Source organism: Cavia porcellus, unplaced genomic scaffold, assembly GCF_034190915.1.
Source record: "Cavia porcellus strain 051 isolate PalLab524CR breed Dunkin Hartley unplaced genomic scaffold, mCavPor4.1 scaffold_1, whole genome shotgun sequence".
Classification (NCBI taxonomy): Eukaryota; Metazoa; Chordata; class Mammalia; order Rodentia; family Caviidae; genus Cavia; species Cavia porcellus.
The window spans coordinates 176,514,611-176,532,735 of NW_026947484.1; the positions used below are offsets into that span (position 1 = coordinate 176,514,611).

The 18,125-nt window shown below is 43.3% G+C and overlaps 1 protein-coding gene across 4 annotated transcripts in view; it reads left to right on the forward strand.

Annotated features, from left to right (window-relative positions):
* Susd1 (sushi domain containing 1) overlaps positions 1 to 18,125 on the forward strand; it is a 143,984-nt gene that overhangs the window by 59,313 nt on the left and 66,546 nt on the right. For all 4 annotated transcript variants that reach the window (XM_013145888.3, XM_063260817.1, XM_063260825.1 and 1 more), the window contains exons 7-8: positions 9,073 to 9,170; positions 9,756 to 9,942. In XM_013145888.3, coding sequence (XP_013001342.2) covers positions 9,073 to 9,170; positions 9,756 to 9,942 — 285 coding nt within the window. The remainder of the gene's footprint in view (positions 1 to 9,072; positions 9,171 to 9,755; positions 9,943 to 18,125) is intronic.

Here is an 18,125-nt window from a genome sequence, read left to right on the forward strand (position 1 = left end):
TCTGAGGAGATATCTGTGGCAGCATTTTGCAAAGCGTAAAGCTCCGTGTGCAGATTATCTCTTTCCTGAATGGTTGCACTCATGTGTAGAGCTCCTGAACCTTCACAGGTGTGCATTTCTGCGTGCTTCCTTTCACCCTTTTGCCTCCACGAGGAAAAATAGAGAAAGGTAATGATTTGTACCATTTGTGATAGTTGGTCAGAGAGTGTGAAAAGTGGTTCATACTCGTATAGTCTCCAATGGCTCTGGAAATATGTTTCTGCACATTGACTTGCTTGGTCCAGAAGACAGATTTCTGAAGAACGAAGTCTCAGTGTAGCTTTGCTCTGTCTCTGGATTGATTAGCAGCAGGGTTGTGGTAGATCTTGGGTCTTACCCACCAGTTTTCCATAGGAAAGCTGAACCAAAGCAAGAAAACCACATGGTCCGTGGTGATTATTTGTCAGCAGAGCAATGATTTATAACCATTTTGGGGATAGGAATTTGATGAAATCTGTTCATTCAGTAGACATCTGTTTAGTGTGCAGTGTATGCGACATACTTTATTGAGAGACTTAAGTCATAAAGAGCAAAGGATGAATCTCCAGAGATCTAGTTTGGCCTGTTTTAAAGCAGTCTCTGATTTGTACAGAGAAGCAAGCGCAAACCTGTAACAAGCACCAAGGACTCCAGCGTCCTAGGTTTACCAACTGGAGAAACAGAGCTGATGTCTTACTGTACTGAACTGATGGTCATGCCAATGTATTGTTGCATCGTTCATAGCACTTCCAAGGCTAGGGATTTAGTTTAATGGCATAAGCACCTGCCTAGCAAGTGCGAGGTTGTGAGTTCGATCCCTGGTACAAAAAAAAAAAAAAAATTCATTCAATATAACCCATTAAATCATACAAATTCTATAACATAGCACCTCTAATAGTTGTTTGGAGGAAGTGAGGTTTGCTGCCCCCTGGAAGTGTTCCTGCCAGGAGACTACCATATGGAGTGACATGGTAAGAGAGCTGGGGTTGTCTTCTAGACCCTCAGCTGTTTGCTCCATTGCTCAAGCTACCTTGTCTCCACGATTCAGAATTTACGGGGAGGCGGGCACCGGAATTAGTCACTACATGAAAAACCAGTGGATCTGCATGGAGCATAGTAAGCTATTAATTATCCCATCCTTGTAGAGCACTTTGAAGAACAAACATGTTATGTAACTGCTAATTATAATTACCGTCCTCAGCCTGCCACCTTGCACAAAGCCTGTGGCTCAGCTGCAGCCTTTCCATAGGCTTGTGCAAGCTTGGATTTAAGGAAAGAAAATCCATTCTCCCTGTGGGCTGGGATCTTTCTGTGAGGAGGCCTCCGTGCTCTCAATCAGGACTGGCAGCTAATTCGATTTCCACAGATGCAGGCAGCGATTTCCATGCTGATTAAGTCATGATTCAGTGCAGATAAGCTCTGGTGGGTAGGTCGGGAGGCTTCTGGAAGTGCAGTGAGACATCACCCTGGCTCTTACTCAGCTGCCTCCTCTTCCTCTCCCTGTTAGACACCCCGGTCTTCAGGCCCCCTTCACATTTTATTTACGTTTTTCAGTGTTCACTTTTGACTTTGCCTCCACCATCTCCCTACCACCTTTTTACTGCCTGGTTCTTTTTACTTGACAGGTTAGTCCCAAACTGGATATAATAATTTTTCTTTACTGTATGTGGATTGCGTTTACCTATAGTACTTAAAAAAATTTTGGACCCCTATTACTTTGGATTAGTAACATAGATCTGTAATATGTTTTTAATGGAGTGTGAACTCCAATGAAGTGGTGGGACTTCTTTTTCCCTCTAGGCCAGTTTGGACTGGAAACTCCAGACAGCTGGGAATTAGGCAACTGCTTTAGTGTCTGGAAAAATCCCAGGTGGAAGCTCGATGGTAGTGAGTTGGTTTACCTCAAGATCAAAGAGTCTGATTCATTCTTGATAAGACTGTCTGGCTTGCATTCTGCACAGGTCATTTGGCTTTTCATGTTTAGAGCCTGAGTTAATAATTATAAAGTTGACGCTATTCACTGCATGGTCTTAGGAGGGTAACACCTCTGTTGGAACACAGATTGCTTATCTGCCAAGATCCTTTCTGTGCCTCTACCTTGCCCTGGGCACTTGGGCACTGCTTCAAATGCTTCCAGACTCCCACTGGCCTCTGTGCCTTCTGTTTGGTTGATGACTTCCTCTGCAGCCCAGTGAGTGCTCAGTTACAGCTCCATGTATTACAGATGGAAAAGAAAGGTCAACTGGAATAAATGGGGACATAATACAAGTGGTCACATGGATGGGTTTTGTCTGAATATGTGAATAACGTCTGGGTCGTCTGTATTACTGTTACTGCTGAGTGAGCACTAATTTCAGTGCCCAGGGCTCTCCTTGGGGCCTTAGCTTGATTGAGTTTCATCCTTGGACAGACCCTGAGAAGTAGGAATTGTTCATTTTCATTTCATTTCATTACTCAGATGAGTAATCTGAGACTTATACAGGTTAAGCAACTTTCACAGGGCTGTTCAGTGTATGTGCTGCTAACGTGAGTGCTCACAGGGCTGGTCAATGAGTAGCAAATGGTGGAGTGAACTCAGGTCTGTAAGCCCTGAAAACTTATACTTGCTGTCTGTTCCACTAGGGAATTCCAATGCTTGAGTTATTTGCATGTTATTATTTGCCATAATAAAAAGTAATGTTTACTGAATATGTTTTTATAACAACTTATATTTTAAAGCTTAAAATTTATGATTTGAATTTATTGATCATTATACATATTTATAATATTTATAATGAGTATTCTGAGATAGATTTTTTTCTAGTATATATAACAGTCCATACATGGTGAAGATATACAGATTTATTCACAGGCCACTCCAGATCACCCTAAGGTGTGCAATGCATTTTATGAAAGCACCGTGCTAAGCCATGCCACTTTTCCCTATTTTATGTCACTTTAAGATTTAAAAAAAGGAAATGTTAGAACATTTATAGAAAACATGCATTTATTCAAGGTTTTCCCCTACCAAAGAAGATGTATCCTGATATTGTTGCCCTTGTCAAAATGTGTTTTTTTTTTGCTACCCTTGTTTGGGAGTGGCCTTTGGAAGTGGTACCTACGTGGTATTAGAAGATTGTCATTGTTTTTGAAATCAGATACTGTTTCAGCCAGAGATAACGTTGGGCTTAACCATCTGCTTGGGTCTCCTGAATGTATTCTGAATGACCTTTTACTGGTTCCAAATATAAAGAAAAAAGATATAAAACTGGAACAAAGAGATCCACTAGGTTTGTCCCTGTTCTCCCACAATTTGACTTCTGAAAGAGTAATCCATATTCACTGATTAGTTCTGTCTTCCTGAGGGGAACTCAGGCATCTGGCACCCTCACTTCCCTCACTGAGATCTCTACTGACGATCCGGGAACCAAGCAACTGCTCTGGCTCAGTCCTTATTCCCCTTAACCTTTTTGCAACATTTGGCATCCTAGATCATCCATCCATCCCTTCAAGCATTCAACCAAATAATAAATATTTTGTGAATACTTCAGGCTAAGTCATGTGCTAGTGTGTGAAGACAAGGAGCTAAGCATGGCTTTTGGCGTCATGAAATTCTAGTCAGAAAAGACATTTAAAAACTACTTATATAATTATTTAGTTACAAATGTGGTAAGTACCACACAGAAATATGAGATGCTAGCAGGGTACCAAAGTACATTACATACATGTACATTTGTGTGTGTAACACATACGGAATAAAGCAAAGCAAAGCAAAGGTGCATACTGTATCACCTATGTAGGCTTTGTTTCCCCAAATCCGGGGAGGGTTCACTTCAACAACGTGGAGGTGTCCTTTATTTTATTTTATTTTAAAGCCATAGAGGCCAAAGTGTCTCACAGTGTGGCAGGACAAAGGCCTGCCCTGCCTTCCGGTGTGCAAGCTCAAACCTCAGGTCCAGTCGTGACATGTGGGAACTCCATCGGGGAGAAAGCCATAGGATAAAAGGCAGAGGGACTGAGCCTGCCCCTCACGCTCTGATGACCCGCCCCAGCCCTCATGTGGTGGGGGAGAAGGTGGTGGAGGCATGTTGGGAAGGAAGGAGGGAGGGAGAGACATGACTTGGTACCCTGTCTTCCCTTCACTCCTGCACATCACCTTCCTTCAGCCGCACTCTGCACTGCCTCTTGTCCTCATTCTTCCTTGGGTTTGCTGCTCCTGGGCCCCATTCTCTGGTCTACCTGGGTGTCTAACCCGCTCCCATGCCTGGAGCTACCACCCGCAAATCCATGGCTTTCAAGACTTTTTCCCCTGGGTAGTGAGCAGATAACTCAGCCTTAGCATGTCCTCAATACAGTTCATCCCTCGCTTTCTCACAGAGCTGCTCTGCCTCCTGTTATGTTTCTTAGGAGAGCAGTAAAAGGCTGTTCATTCAGACTCTCACGCTCAGAGGCTGGCAGTCAGCCTGGACTGCTCGCCATTCTGCTCTCTCACCTCCTATTGATTCTCCTGCAGAATTGTCTCTTGTTTTATAATACAGTGCCCCAGTTTTATCTCTTAACCTCTTGGCTGAATAACTACTTCAATCTAAAGGCTCTTAGATGTGGTGTCTGACACATCTAAGTGTGAATCCTGACTCGACTGCTTATTAACTGTGTGACCTTTGGCAGGTTACTTAACATCTAAGCCTCCGGTCTATAAAACAGACACAATAATATCTAGTTCCTGAGATTATTTTGAAGGTTACAGTACTGTGAGCTACCTCATCTGGCACACAGGAATCACCGAGTCAGTGGTATTGCATTCTTTCCATGTGACCCCAGTTTTTGTGTACTCTAGGGCTTCCTTCAAAATACACTAGAGTTATGTTTCTAAATAACACACAGTTCCTATCATTTTCCTCCTGTTTGTTCGTCATTTCTTAGAGGAGTGAGCAAGGCCTCCTCCACCTCATCTGCACACTGCAGAGCCTCGCTTCCCATCTCTCCTCCTCCTCAGTTATATGACATTTTTTTCACCACTTCAAATATGCCGTACCCTTTTACCGTCCCAGGCAGCAGACTCGCTGTTTTGTCTTTTCACGTGTCTTCCCTACTCTCTTTAACAATTAAAAAAAAAAAAAAAAGAACCTTATTAGTAGGTATTTGTAGTACTCCCCTCTCCTCCTTCCTCCATCTCTTAATCCCCTTCCGATTTGAGAAAGATCTATCTCCTTACCTCCTATGACTATTTTCTATCCTACTCTTTATGTTTTGAATTTCTTCTATAAGAGAAATCAATGTGATATTTGAGCTTCTCTGATTTATTTCACTTAATATTATGTTATGGTTTAATGGTGCATCCATTTTCCTAAAACAACTCGTTTATGGCAGAGTAGTACTCCATTATATGTAAATGTCACTTTTTCTTTATCCATTCATTGGTTGATGGACATACAGGTTGCTTCCAAGATTTAGCTATTATGAATTGTGTTGCTATAAACATGGGAATGCATATATCACTGTTACATGATGCCTTTAACTCTTTTGCCTTTCCTACTCTTTAACCGTTTATTTATTAAGGTCCGATCTTCCAGGAAGTTGGCCAGGTCCTCCAGTGAAAGGTCCTTTTTCTCCATGCTTGTGACACTTGTACGTAGCTTTGTAATAATACAGAATTTTTACCTGTCTGTATTTGCTGCATTAGACAACATGATTCTCTAGGGAAGGATTGATCTTCTGATCATTGTCATAGTCCGGAGCCTGGCATGATAGAGTGCTTGGCATTTGGTGTCATTCAGTCAGTGGTGAGTTGTGAGTAAAGTGTCCTAGAGACAGTTCAAAGAGGACCTCCATAAATGTCCTCAGTTACCAGTACTTTTGGAAGAAGGGCATGTCTTTCCAAGTTGTCTTTTTTTTTTTTTTCCTTTTTTTTAAATTTTATTTAAGGAGAAAAGAAAAAAAAAGCAGGGAAAGGGTACAAGTTATACAGATTTACAGAAAAAAATGAACAGTAGGAAATCACTAGTTAATGGATTACATATTGTCATCTTAGAAATAATTGTTCAAGTCACAAAATTAAAGCTTGTAAAGTGGACATTCCATCAATGATACTGCAAACAGTTCTGTTCATTGATCTAATAAAACTCTGTGATATCATTTTCTATCTTATACACTTAAATATACATGCAGTTATATAGTTTAGAGCACTTTCTTTTCCTCTCTTTTGTACCATGACTATTACACATTTTGGGTTTCATTGCTCCCACGGTTCTTATTACTTTTTTGGAAGAGAGTAAAACCAAATGTGACATAACAGAACAGAATCGGTCAAGTCAAAATCCAAGTTGTCTTTAAAAGGACAGTATCAATGTGGTGGTGGTTTTATTATCTGATAAGTTTATAAAGAAGCCTTTGTGATTGATTCGTAGACAGGAAAGGCACCAAACTTTGTTGAACTGTTCCTTAGGATGAGAAATCTGACATCCCTATAATTGGAACCAGATCTCATCTATTCAGAGAGCATGGCACAGGCTGGAGGCAGATGGCATCTTTGAGATGTCATTTACATTAGTCATAGTGAATGAGCTAAAAGGAAGGACAAGAAAGGAAAAAAAAAACTCCCTTTTCATCTCTGCTTGGGTGACAAAGGAACCCAGAATGAGAAGGAAATTGGCTTTATGGGCAACCCAGGTAGAAGGTGAGGGCTGAGATTTTTTTCCTTTTGGACCATGTGGGCAGCTAACACTGGAGGATGTCTCAAGCTCAGGGGCTTTGGAGGACCAGAGAGGAAGGGGCCAGGAATATTTGTGGCTTGTTCAGGCTGATAAAAGATTGGTGCAACAGCATCTCCAATGCTGTGCCATCTCCAGCTACCTATGGAGGCGGACTGATAAGTTTATTGATCTCTTAGATTACTCATGTCCTCGGCTGATATATTTCTTTGATTTTTAAATTATGTATGTCCAAGGAGAAACACCGATGTCAAGACACAAGGATTCTTTACACAGTTAATAGATGCTCCTCTCATATCTCTGTGAGCTTGTATGTTTTCCTTTCTCTGCCTCAATTCATTTTCTCTAACTATAGGTGACCTGGATTTTATTAAGGACAGGTAATGTGGGACACTGAATCTAGGTAATACTGTGATGGAGTGCTGTATAGGAAATATGTAACATCTTCAGTGGGCAGAGAGATCAGTAGATCAGGCCAGTCCAAACAGGGCACTGGTTCTGAGTACGGGAGAAATGAGTTAACTGTACAAATGCCAAAGGTGTAGGCTCTTTTCTCTTTCCATTTGAATGCTGAGAAGACATATACTAGAAGGCAGGAGCAGAAGTGAGTAGTTACTTTCTGAATAATTATCTTTCTCGCTCTTCTGAATGGAATCTTTCCTTGGGTTTCCCAGAAGACAGAACCAGAGGCAAGGCGCTTATTATATAATAGGAAAGAAAAATCTCAGGAAATCGGAGTGGGGACCAAGAGAAGTTGCAAAGGGTAAGGGCAGCCTGATTGCACTGTTCTCACCAAGTATGGGAGATTATCCCATCAGCGTGACAGCATCCCAAGTCTTTGTAGACTGCTCTTTAGGGAAACCAAAAGACCAAAAAGAAAAGAAGAAAACAAAATCAAAAACGAAACAAAAACACCACAAGGGGTGATAGAAATATATAGTGAATAGTTAAATTTAATAGTTATCATAAAATAGGCACATTGCCCTTGATCTCCTGCTAAATGCTTTCACTTCAAACAAATTTAGCCTGTCATCCTTGCCAGTTTCTGAACTAGTTTTGGAAATCTTTTGTGAGTGTCTTTACGAAGTGTGATCAGAAATGCAGTGAATCTCCTGCTCAGTGCCATCCTTGAACAAGCAGGCTTGCAAAAACTCTAGGATGTATCCTTGTCTACATTATTTACTGGCCCTGGGATCGTGTGACTTCTGGTTCTTTCCTAAAGTCAGCATGACCTTGAAAAGTAAATGTTTTAAATTGACTCAGGATGTGCGTGACAGCACAACTAAAGATACTCATGAAAGTGGCAAGAACAGTGGGATAAGTGGGTTCTAATTAAAGGAGAGGGTTTTGAGACAGATTAATGGCACTCTGATGTCTAATAATATTTTTTAAAAATGTAAACATTCACTGTACTTTTTGGTCACACCTCATATTTCTTTTTAGATAAAATGAGAATTCTTTTTTCCAGTGAAGACAGAGTACCGGCTTCTATAGGCAAGGTTTTTTTTTTTTTTTTTTTTTTTTGATGCTATTATAAATGAGATTGTTTTCTTAATTTTATTTTGAATCGCTCAATTTTAGTGCATAGAAATACAACTGATTTTTACAGATGAATTTTGTGTCTTTCAGCTGAACTCTTTTAGCTTTAACAGTTTTTAAATGTTTGAATTCTTTAGGGTTTTCTATATTTAAGATTATATCACTTACAAATAGAGAAAATTTTACTTATTTTTAAGAAATTTGATTTTAAAGAAGTGAAAAGCTAGACCCTCCTCCTGCCTGGACAACTTCCTAGGTGGTTGGCTGAGTGGGTGCACTGGGAACTGTGTTACCTCAGGAAGCCAAAGCCCTGATATTGTTTCTCACGTGTAGATGGGATGTATGCAGAATGTTTAAAAAAAGCAGAACCCTAAGAAGTCCTGGCTTCCTAATAGACCAGGATTACATGCCTCCAGTCAGAGGTGTCTCAGGACTTCATGGGGGAATTGTAGTTCCTCTCAGGTTGCTCTTGGAAAATGGTTCCGTGTGGTGCCAAGTGTCATTTCCCTCCCGCGAGCATCGATGCCTTGAGTGAGTGAGTGCCTCCGGACTCAGCTGAGGCCTCCTTCCATCCCACGAGTGGAACGCCAGTGGCATCCAGTGGCCTGTCAGGCTAATCACAGGTTGGAGTTCTTTACTGTCCTTCCCACCTTTCCCAGGAAAGGGCCTGGTTCATTCATCAAAGAGAAGTTATGTGATTGGCCTGGAATCACAGCATGAATGGTGCTTAGCAGACATAGCAGGGGGACAGGTAAACTGATCTCCAGTAGGAGTTTTCCAAGCCCATTGATGCATTTTATGAGTTAACTCTCTTTTTCCATTCTAGAAATAATGACAGCAATTAATAATGTATCAGTGTTTAACAACACTTGTCTGAGGTGGCAGATAAGCTCAGGAGGGATAAACTCCAAGATCATATTTATGGTAAGTCATGTGACCCACCTTTTTTTCCTGCTAGAATGGAAATTGTAAACCCGTGGGATTAGGAGTCAGGATTGGCTTCTGTAAGGGCCTTTCATTTTCATTGCTTTCCAATTCTGTTACTATTTTAGAAAGTGAAGGGGGTTTTTAAGATATCCGAATTGTTTGTTATTTTGCACTTCATGTTTTAGCAAGTGGTCACTGGACATGGAGTGTGTGTGTGTGTGTGTGTGTGTGTGTGTGTGTGTGTGTGTGTGAGGAGGGAGGGCTTTGTACTTGAGGTGACCATCATTGCTTATTCCAGGCACCTGTATTTCACTCTCCCATAGCAAGCCTGGGAACATCTGCTGACTTGGTGACAGAGTGCACAGGTGGTCTTGATTGTGACAGCCTCCATTTACTGAGGATCATTTGTGGGCAGGCTGGTGCTTCCTGGAGCGTCCTGCTTTACCTCACTTCTTAGGGTTACTGGTCCCGTGCTGATTGTGGCAGTACAGGGAAGGAGAGAATGGTATGATAATCAGGCTCCAGTTCTTATTGTTCTGACTAGAGCTGTGGTGGACTCTCTTGTCTTTTCTCATCCTGAAGATAAACATAAAAGGACAGCGGTCAGACCCAGTGGAATCAGTTCACGAAGAGACAGTCAACTTGACCACAGACAGCAGGACCCCAGAAGTGTGTCTCACCCTGTACCAAGGCACCAGCTACACTGTGAACATTTCCACTGCTCCTCCCAGGCGCTCTGTGCCCACTGTCCTCGCTTTCCAGACAGCTGGTAGGTGGAGCTTGGAGACTCGTTTCCTTCCGGCAAAAGCTCAGCACAGGATATGGCAATAAACTTCGCATCAGCTGGGCAGCAGAGTTCCTGTTTTCCATCTGAGATCTGTGCTTGGGGGTGTGGAGCTGCTCCAGGGGTTGGAAGCAGCATGGGGAGATGCTTGTTCTATCAGCAGCAGGCTGAACGACTCTGGTGGGCACTTTCTTGCCCTTGCCTGTGAGGGAGGAGGAGTCAGGGAGGCTGACCCAGCAGCTTCACATCCAGGATGGGAGCTGACCCCAGGACTGATGAGGTCAGGAGTGGGTGAGTGGAAAGAGAGAGGCAGCCCTAGGACATAGGAGGGTCAGTGCTGGTTAAAAAAAGAAGTGGACCCAAAGCTTTAAGAAGTAAGAATAAACTTTATTGCACATACTTTCATGTGGATTTTTTAAGCAACATTGCAACAATTACAGGAAGTTTATTTTTTTAAAAAATATAATTCTTATTTAGTAATACACACAAGCCTGGAAAAACTATAGGTCTCATTTATGAGTTAACTAGCTCTTTGATGTCCTACTTAAAATCTGTGGTACTGGGTGTGGTAGCACAGACAGGTAATCTCAGCTATTCAGGAAGCTGAGACAGGAGGGTCACAAGTTGGAAGCCAGCCTGGGCAGATCCTGTCTTAAAATAAAATAAAAAGTGCAGTGGTAGAGTATTTGCCTAGCATGGTCAGAGCCCTGGGTTCAATCTCCAGTACCACTTCCTCTCCAATATATGTTTCCCAAATCTTAGATATTGCTATCACTAGGTACAAAAATTACAGAAATAACTAAGAAAAACTGCCAGTATTTTTTTTCTTTTAGTACTGGGAATTGAACTCAGGATCTTGTGTCTGCCAGGCAGGCACTGTGTCGCTGAGCTGTATCTCTGGCCCAAGTCTGCCAGTTTTTTTTTTTTTGTTGTTGTTGTTGTTGTTGCTGGGGGTCCAACTCACGACTTTGCATTTGCCAAGCAGTACTTACACCGCTGAGCTAAACCCCTGAGCTCCTAGTCTGCCAGTTTTAATAGCTATGAAACCAAGTATGAAATTACACAAATTCACAAATTAGGCCTCAGTATTTATATATAAAATAAAATAAAATTATTTTTAAGTAAATATGTAGGAAAGTTATAAATTAATATGCAACTAAACTTGATCAAATTAATAATAAACTACAATGGATTTATAAGGATATATGTTCTTGAAAAAAATCATCACAGGACCTCAAACTCATCTGTCATGTGAGTCAGAATGACAGCTTGCTGTTTAGTGTCAGCTGTTTTTACTGCTGATTAGCTCCTCAAGTCACTTCCCAGGCAGTGCAAGCTAGTGTTTTTTTTTTTAAGAAGAGAGAAATACAAATTTAGGAATCATAGAATAACTGGTGTTAGATAGCCTATCATCCCAATGAAATAGACATTTTAAGGAAAATACAAATTATATAAATTACCTCAAGAGTATCTAAGAAACAAAAACTGATCAAAGATCAGGGAAGAAACCGACCAAGTTGTCAAGGAATCATCACCGCCTAAATGACCCTAGGAGCAAATCTGTCCAGGGTTAGTGTATGTGTTGCCGAAGCAAACACCTGTCCAGGTTTAAAGAAAGGGATAATTGGGGCTAGGTATTTAGCTCAGTGGCATAGGTGCCTGCCTTGCAAGCATGCAGTTGTGAATTCAATCCCTGGTGCTAAGAAAAAAAAAAAAAGAGGATAATTGTTTTCTAGGGTGAATAATATATACACACATACACACAAAATACATATATACACAAATATACACCACAGATATATGAACTTCTGAACTTCCCATCACATTTTAAGGGGACTAGGATGACCCTGGTAAAGAAATCAACTGACAAAATGCACAGGATCCAGGGGAAGAGGTTGACAACAGTGCATAAACAAACAGGAGGATGGGAACAGATGTTAAGTAAAGATAAAAACATTCTTGGCTCCCAGGTCTGACTCCAAAGACCATGTTTTTTCCAGTAGAAATTCACTTGGGGAATAATCAGATATCAGTGTCTTGTTTGCTAATAAAATCCTTAGTGCTTCTTTCTGTCTTCTAGATTTGGGTTTTAGCAGACTCCCTCAGGCACTGGTACACATTTTCTTTGTCCTTACTTTTAAGTCATGATAGAATTGGTATCAGATTTTCCTTTTGGTTCAAGAATTATGTATGAGTATGTTAATATGCATTCTCTTTATTCTTAGTTTCAAAAAATTGTACTGATTTTTCCCTTCTATTGAGGAGTTAATTTTTTTTTGGTACTGAGAGTCAAGCTCAGAACCTTGTGCTTGCCAGGCAGGTGCTTATGCCACTGAGCTATAGCCCCAGCCTTGAAGAGTTAATTATAATTGTGACATAACAGTGGTATTTTCTTTTTAATATTTGTATGTTGTTAATAATTTCTAGTTTAATATGCTTTGGGAAATTTATTGACATTTTCTTGGTTCATTTTGGCCATGTTTTATTATTACTGGATCATGCAGTGGAGCATTTGGATAGAGGTGGTATAAGATACAGTGTTAAATCAACTTTATTAATAAAGTTTCTACACACTTCTGTACTTATTTATGTAATGAACTGTCATTTTTCTCAATTTCCCTTATACATTCTAAGTGGCTTGTTTCATACATGCTGATGTTACATAATTAATGTTCATGACATCTTAATTATAGATGCTTTCACTAGTAGCAAATGGCTCATTTTATCCTTTTAAATACTATTTGCCATAGATTATATGTAATATTATTTTCTCGATTTCTTTGTGTTTATACTTACATAATGTGCTTTTGTTTCCTTTTTCCTTCTTAAAAGCCCTCTAGATAATACTGCTTTATGTGTACTCTAGGTTAACATACACGGAGAATCTTTTTGAGGAAAGTTTTATTCATTTTGACAGTGGTCTGACTATGTAGTCCATGGTGGCCTTGAACTTGCTATGTAACCCAGGCTGTCCTTGAATTCACAGTGGTCCTCCTGTCTCAGCCAGTGATCCGTGCTGGGATCATAGGCATGGGCCACCATGGCTGGCTTATTTCTGCTTTTGTCAACCAGTTTCCTCTCTGCTATCACATTCTCATTATCTTATCCTGTATCTCTCATTGAATTAGGTTGTTAAATGTTTTTGCTAAAGGTACAAAATGAATGCTCCCATGATATTACCATCACTTTGCTCACCACTCTTTTCAAAAGTATACTCATTCTGTGTTTCCTAAGTGTGATCTGCCCCACTTTGGGGGAATCATATTTTAGGCTGTTTTTTGGGGGGCGTGGAGGACAAGGTGCTTCCAGATTACTTACCCTGGGAAAATAAAGATATGGTAGGTCTCATTTCCCTTATAATAAAATGGATAGCATTCCCTTTGATCTCACTTTTTTTGAGGATAATATTAGTGTGCTTATCTCTAGTCTCTTTGTGAAGGATTTACTGTTGATTGGGTGAGCCAGCCTCCTTTGGAGCAGCTGCCTGAGTTTTCCTCTGAGCTTGGTGCCATCTTGAGTGGTGAAGCTGTTAGCCTTGGGCCAGTTGCTTGGCTTTCTTGTGTGGCTGTAGCCTCCCAAGGCAAGAAAGGGACAGGTCTTTGTATTAACCTGGCTTTCTGTCTGGAGGGACTTCCAGGTTCCAAGGTCTCTGTCGATGTCCGCTCCCGGCCGGCAGGAAGGACACACGACAAAGTCTGGTAGTGGACAACCTTTTCTTTTTATTTTCCTTCTCCGTACAGCCTGCCCTGGGTTCTCCCAGCTGAAGCCTCCTCTGGTCCGCTCCCCGCGGCTCCTTTTGTGCTTCAGTCTGCCCCAAAGCCTCTACCGGTCCGCTCTCCGCGGCTCCTTCTGGGCTTCTACTTCCGGGCTTCTACCTGGCTTCTTCTTCCGCCCAGGGGTGGCACCGGTATATATACGGGTACAGTGTCCAATCATGTTAAAGTAAGCAAGGCAAGCTGATTGGCTAACATCATCAGTTGCCAGGCAGACTATATTGTTGAGCGGGTTGTTTACGCGGTAAGCAGGAAACTAACATATTCGATGGGAGGGGTAATCTACCTCAGGCTTTGCTCTTTACCACAGGCCGCACGTCCACCGCGCAAGGCGAGCTATCACAGACGCGGCTCCCAACATCTCCCCCTATTTTATTTTTTATGAATGTGCGCATCGTAGCCCTTCCTGGACTGGGTGCAGAGGCTTATGCCCTATGTGTAGGCCCACCGTAGGTCCTTGGCTTAGACCCTGGTTGGCCATGCCATGGTCTGCCAAGGCCCTGAGGCCCTCGTCCTTTTTCTAGGGCCAGGCACAAACTGGACGGAACCTGGATGCACACAAGCTTGCACTCATTTCCTCTCCGTAAAGAAATCCCCTCGGAGAGAAATTTAGACCTGGGCAGCATCTAACAGTCCAGCGGCTTACGTGCAGGATGGGGTAGGGCCTGGCTTAGGTCGAGTCGTGCTGGGGAGGCACGCTCTTACCCGTCATTGACTCACCTACCCTGCTGTGTATTGTCACCTTATGGAGGAGAATGAGGGATGCCCGCCATATCTAGACTCGGTCGTGGGCCAATTGAGCAAGCCATGCATATGCCTGAGGATCTTCTTGTCTATTTCGGGCTACCGCTATTTCTATTCATCTTATTGGTTGGTCTGTGATGGATCTCCAGTAGGGCAGGTCTGATCTTCAGTCGAGGGCTTTGTTGCCCGTGTCAGTCTCTCCGGTATCCACAGTGGTTCTCGTCCCGGTTCCTGTGGGAAAACACAAACCGCGCCTCGGTTCCAGCTGACCACTGGATCCGGGCCCATCCATTGTCCTGTCAGGACATCTTTCCACTTCACCCACCCTTTATGGTTGGGGGAAGGGTTGCAGTGCTCCACAGCTGGGGAGCGATTATCATTATTTAAATTTAAAAAATTGTGTGTGAATAGTGCCATGGATAATCGTGCCTTTGGGGCCAGGCCTTGGCCTACTCCCCCTTTTTGTTTTTTATTTTTATCTTTTTCGGTTTTTTTTTTTTTTTTTTTTTTTTTTTTTTTTTTTTTTTGGTACCAGGGATCGAACTGGCGATTGCCTGCTTACAAGGCAGGCGCTTATGCCGCTGAGCTAAATCCCCAGCCCCCATTTCCTCGACCGGCGTTTTTCTCAGCCTGCTCGGCAGAGAACTCTGTGTACCAGGCTCGCCAATCCAGGTAACTGCCCGAGGGCAGACACGCCTTTGCCAGCTGAATCCAGTCCGCGGGGGTGAGGGGCCCAGAAGACAGATTCTCCAGCATGGCAATGGTGTAAGGCGCAGTCGGCCCAAAGGTTGTAACTGCATTTTTAAGTTCTCTAATCTGCTTTATCTCAAAAGGCTCCCATACATTGCGTCCCTGGCCCATAGCTACTTGTACAGGAAATATCCCGTAGGGGCCACTATCTATCCCAGGTGGATGTACCTCATGAGACAAGCGTCCCCCCTGCCAAAGCCGCCTGTAAAAATACCGACCCGCCGGCGGCGGAGCATAAGACAGCGGCCGTGATTGGGCGGAAAATGGGGGCCCGTGCATCACTTCCTGTTCTGGCGAAAGGGGAGAGAGCTCCCAGGCGGCCGCCTCGTGGCGAGGAATCGCCTCCGGAAACGGCCCCCAAGGTGGGGTGGAAGGCTTCGCCTCCCTCTCGCGCCGGGGAGCGCTCAGGAGCTCTCTACTCCTCCGCAGACCAGGTTGAGCAGAGCGCAATTCGCGGGGCAACGCTGGAAAAGAACCCTGCGACTCCTTATTGAGCGACTTAGGCTCCTGACAGCTGGTCTCTTTGGCCTCCTTGCCATTCAACTTTCCCTCGTCCTCGGAGTCAGACGACTCCGAGGCTAGAGCCCCGTCCTCCTCCTTAGCATCCTTGTTCCCCTTGACGGACCCCTCTCGGGAGCTCCCTGACTGGGCCTGCTCAGATACCCTGCGTACTTTTGTAAGCTCTTGAGAGCTTTCTCCACAACCACCCTCGCTCTTAGTGTTGCTACCTAACATGTTTCCCATCTTTTAATATGTTACTCACCGCGTGAGGCCCAAGGAATCCGCCACTTACGCGTGAGCCTGAGGGGAGTCTAAAAGCCCTGTAGGTGCGCGCCACCCAGAGCCCAGGCTTATCCCCAACTCACCTGTCTCGCAGCTCTGTACTGGAGCGTTGTCCACTTCCACGTCTCGGGGGTGATCAGTCCCCGTACGGGCCACCATATGTCGATGTCCGCTCCCGGCCGGCAGGAAGGACACACGACAAAGTCTGGTAGTGGACAACCTTTTCTTTTTATTTTCCTTCTCCGTACAGCCTGCCCTGGGTTCTCCCAGCTGAAGCCTCCTCTGGTCCGCTCCCCGCGGCTCCTTTTGTGCTTCAGTCTGCCCCAAAGCCTCTACCGGTCCGCTCTCCGCGGCTCCTTCTGGGCTTCTACTTCCGGGCTTCTACCTGGCTTCTTCTTCCGCCCAGGGGTGGCACCGGTATATATACGGGTACAGTGTCCAATCATGTTAAAGTAAGCAAGGCAAGCTGATTGGCTAACATCATCAGTTGCCAGGCAGACTATATTGTTGAGCGGGTTGTTTACGCGGTAAGCAGGAAACTAACATATTCGATGGGAGGGGTAATCTACCTCAGGCTTTGCTCTTTACCACAGGCCGCACGTCCGCCGCGCAAGGCGAGCTATCACAGACGCGGCTCCCAACAGGTCTCCACTTAGAAGTTCTTCTGTGTTATGGATCTCTAGGGTGCTGAGGAATTATTGTCACAGTGGACTCTTGATTTATAAACTCAGTTTGTTCCCAAGGGCTGTTTGTAACTTAAGCTCTCAACTCAAGGCTGAGGCTCCTCTACACATCCTTCAAAGTCTCTGTCCTATACACAGGCAGATCTCAGTGTCCTTAGAGAGACATTGGCCCAGGATTCCTCCATTAACCCCAAAAGAAAAAGGTGGTATGAAGTTCCTTCCAAAACTCTTTAAGGCTTAAATCTGCACCTGAGACCATCTGGAAACACAAGTGGCCAGCATCTGGGTTATAACTCAAGACTTTGGTTGCAAGTTAAATCTAAAATTTCAGTCCTAACCCAAGTTGTTCGTATGTCAGGCCAGTTGTAACTCAAGCATCGATTGTGTTTGTAATAGTAGTGTTTTCACTTTTGGTCCTGACTGCCTATCAGAATTGCCCAGTGACTTTTAAAATAATGCAGATGTGTAAGCATTATTTCAGATCTGCTGTGTCTGGGTGATTCTGATGTGGAGTCACTGTATTCATCACGGATTGTCCTTGTGGACACTTCCTCTCTGGGTTTGTCTGTGGACTGCACTTCCTCTCCCTTCCTTCCCTTGCGATTTGGAGACCTGTTCCTTCACTTGGCAAGCATTTTGTATAGTAGCTCTGTGTTTCGCTGTAGTCTGGTCTCTTCCACCCTGCGCCAAGCAGAGATATCTTTATGTTTCAGCCTTGTGTGCGGCAACCAACCCAGATGCAAATTTTGACCTATTTTTATTTTTTTGCAGTCATTTCTGCCAGGATTGGGTGTAGGAAGTGGAAGCCAGAAGCCCTTGTTCACACTGCAGTCTGCGTGCAGACTACAATGGCTGTGTGATATGTGGAACTATGCAAATAACACTCCTGCTTATTTGTCTGTATGGCATTTCATGTGTACATTTCTTCCATACATACATTTGATGGGTGCTTCTCAAAATTACAAGCATATGTGTGGCTATTTTTCTCCCTGATGTCCTTATGAAACCTTTAAAATAAAAGTGGCGAGGATGAAGGAGAGCCCATATAACATTTTTTATTGACACTATATTTTTGCATTTTCTGACTATAGTCAGGAATATTTTCTCCCAGCTAATTGCCTTGGGCTGTATATGCTAGTATTATTGAAAATGCTGTGGATTAGTTCTGATTTTAACTAGAAAGATATTGTTATCATTAATACTTTGTTAGTGGCAGAGACTCTCATGGGAGAAATACACTAAAATAGCTTTTGGGGCCAGGGATTTAGCTTACTGGTGTAAGCTCTGCCTGGCAAGTGTGAGATTGTGAGTTTGATACCTGGTACCACCAAAGAAAGAAAAGCTTTTGTCTGGTAGACGCTTGTCTTTCGGGGAGGGCTGGGGGTATAGCTCAGTGGTACAGCATGTGCCTTTCCCCTCCCCCTCTCTCTTTTGC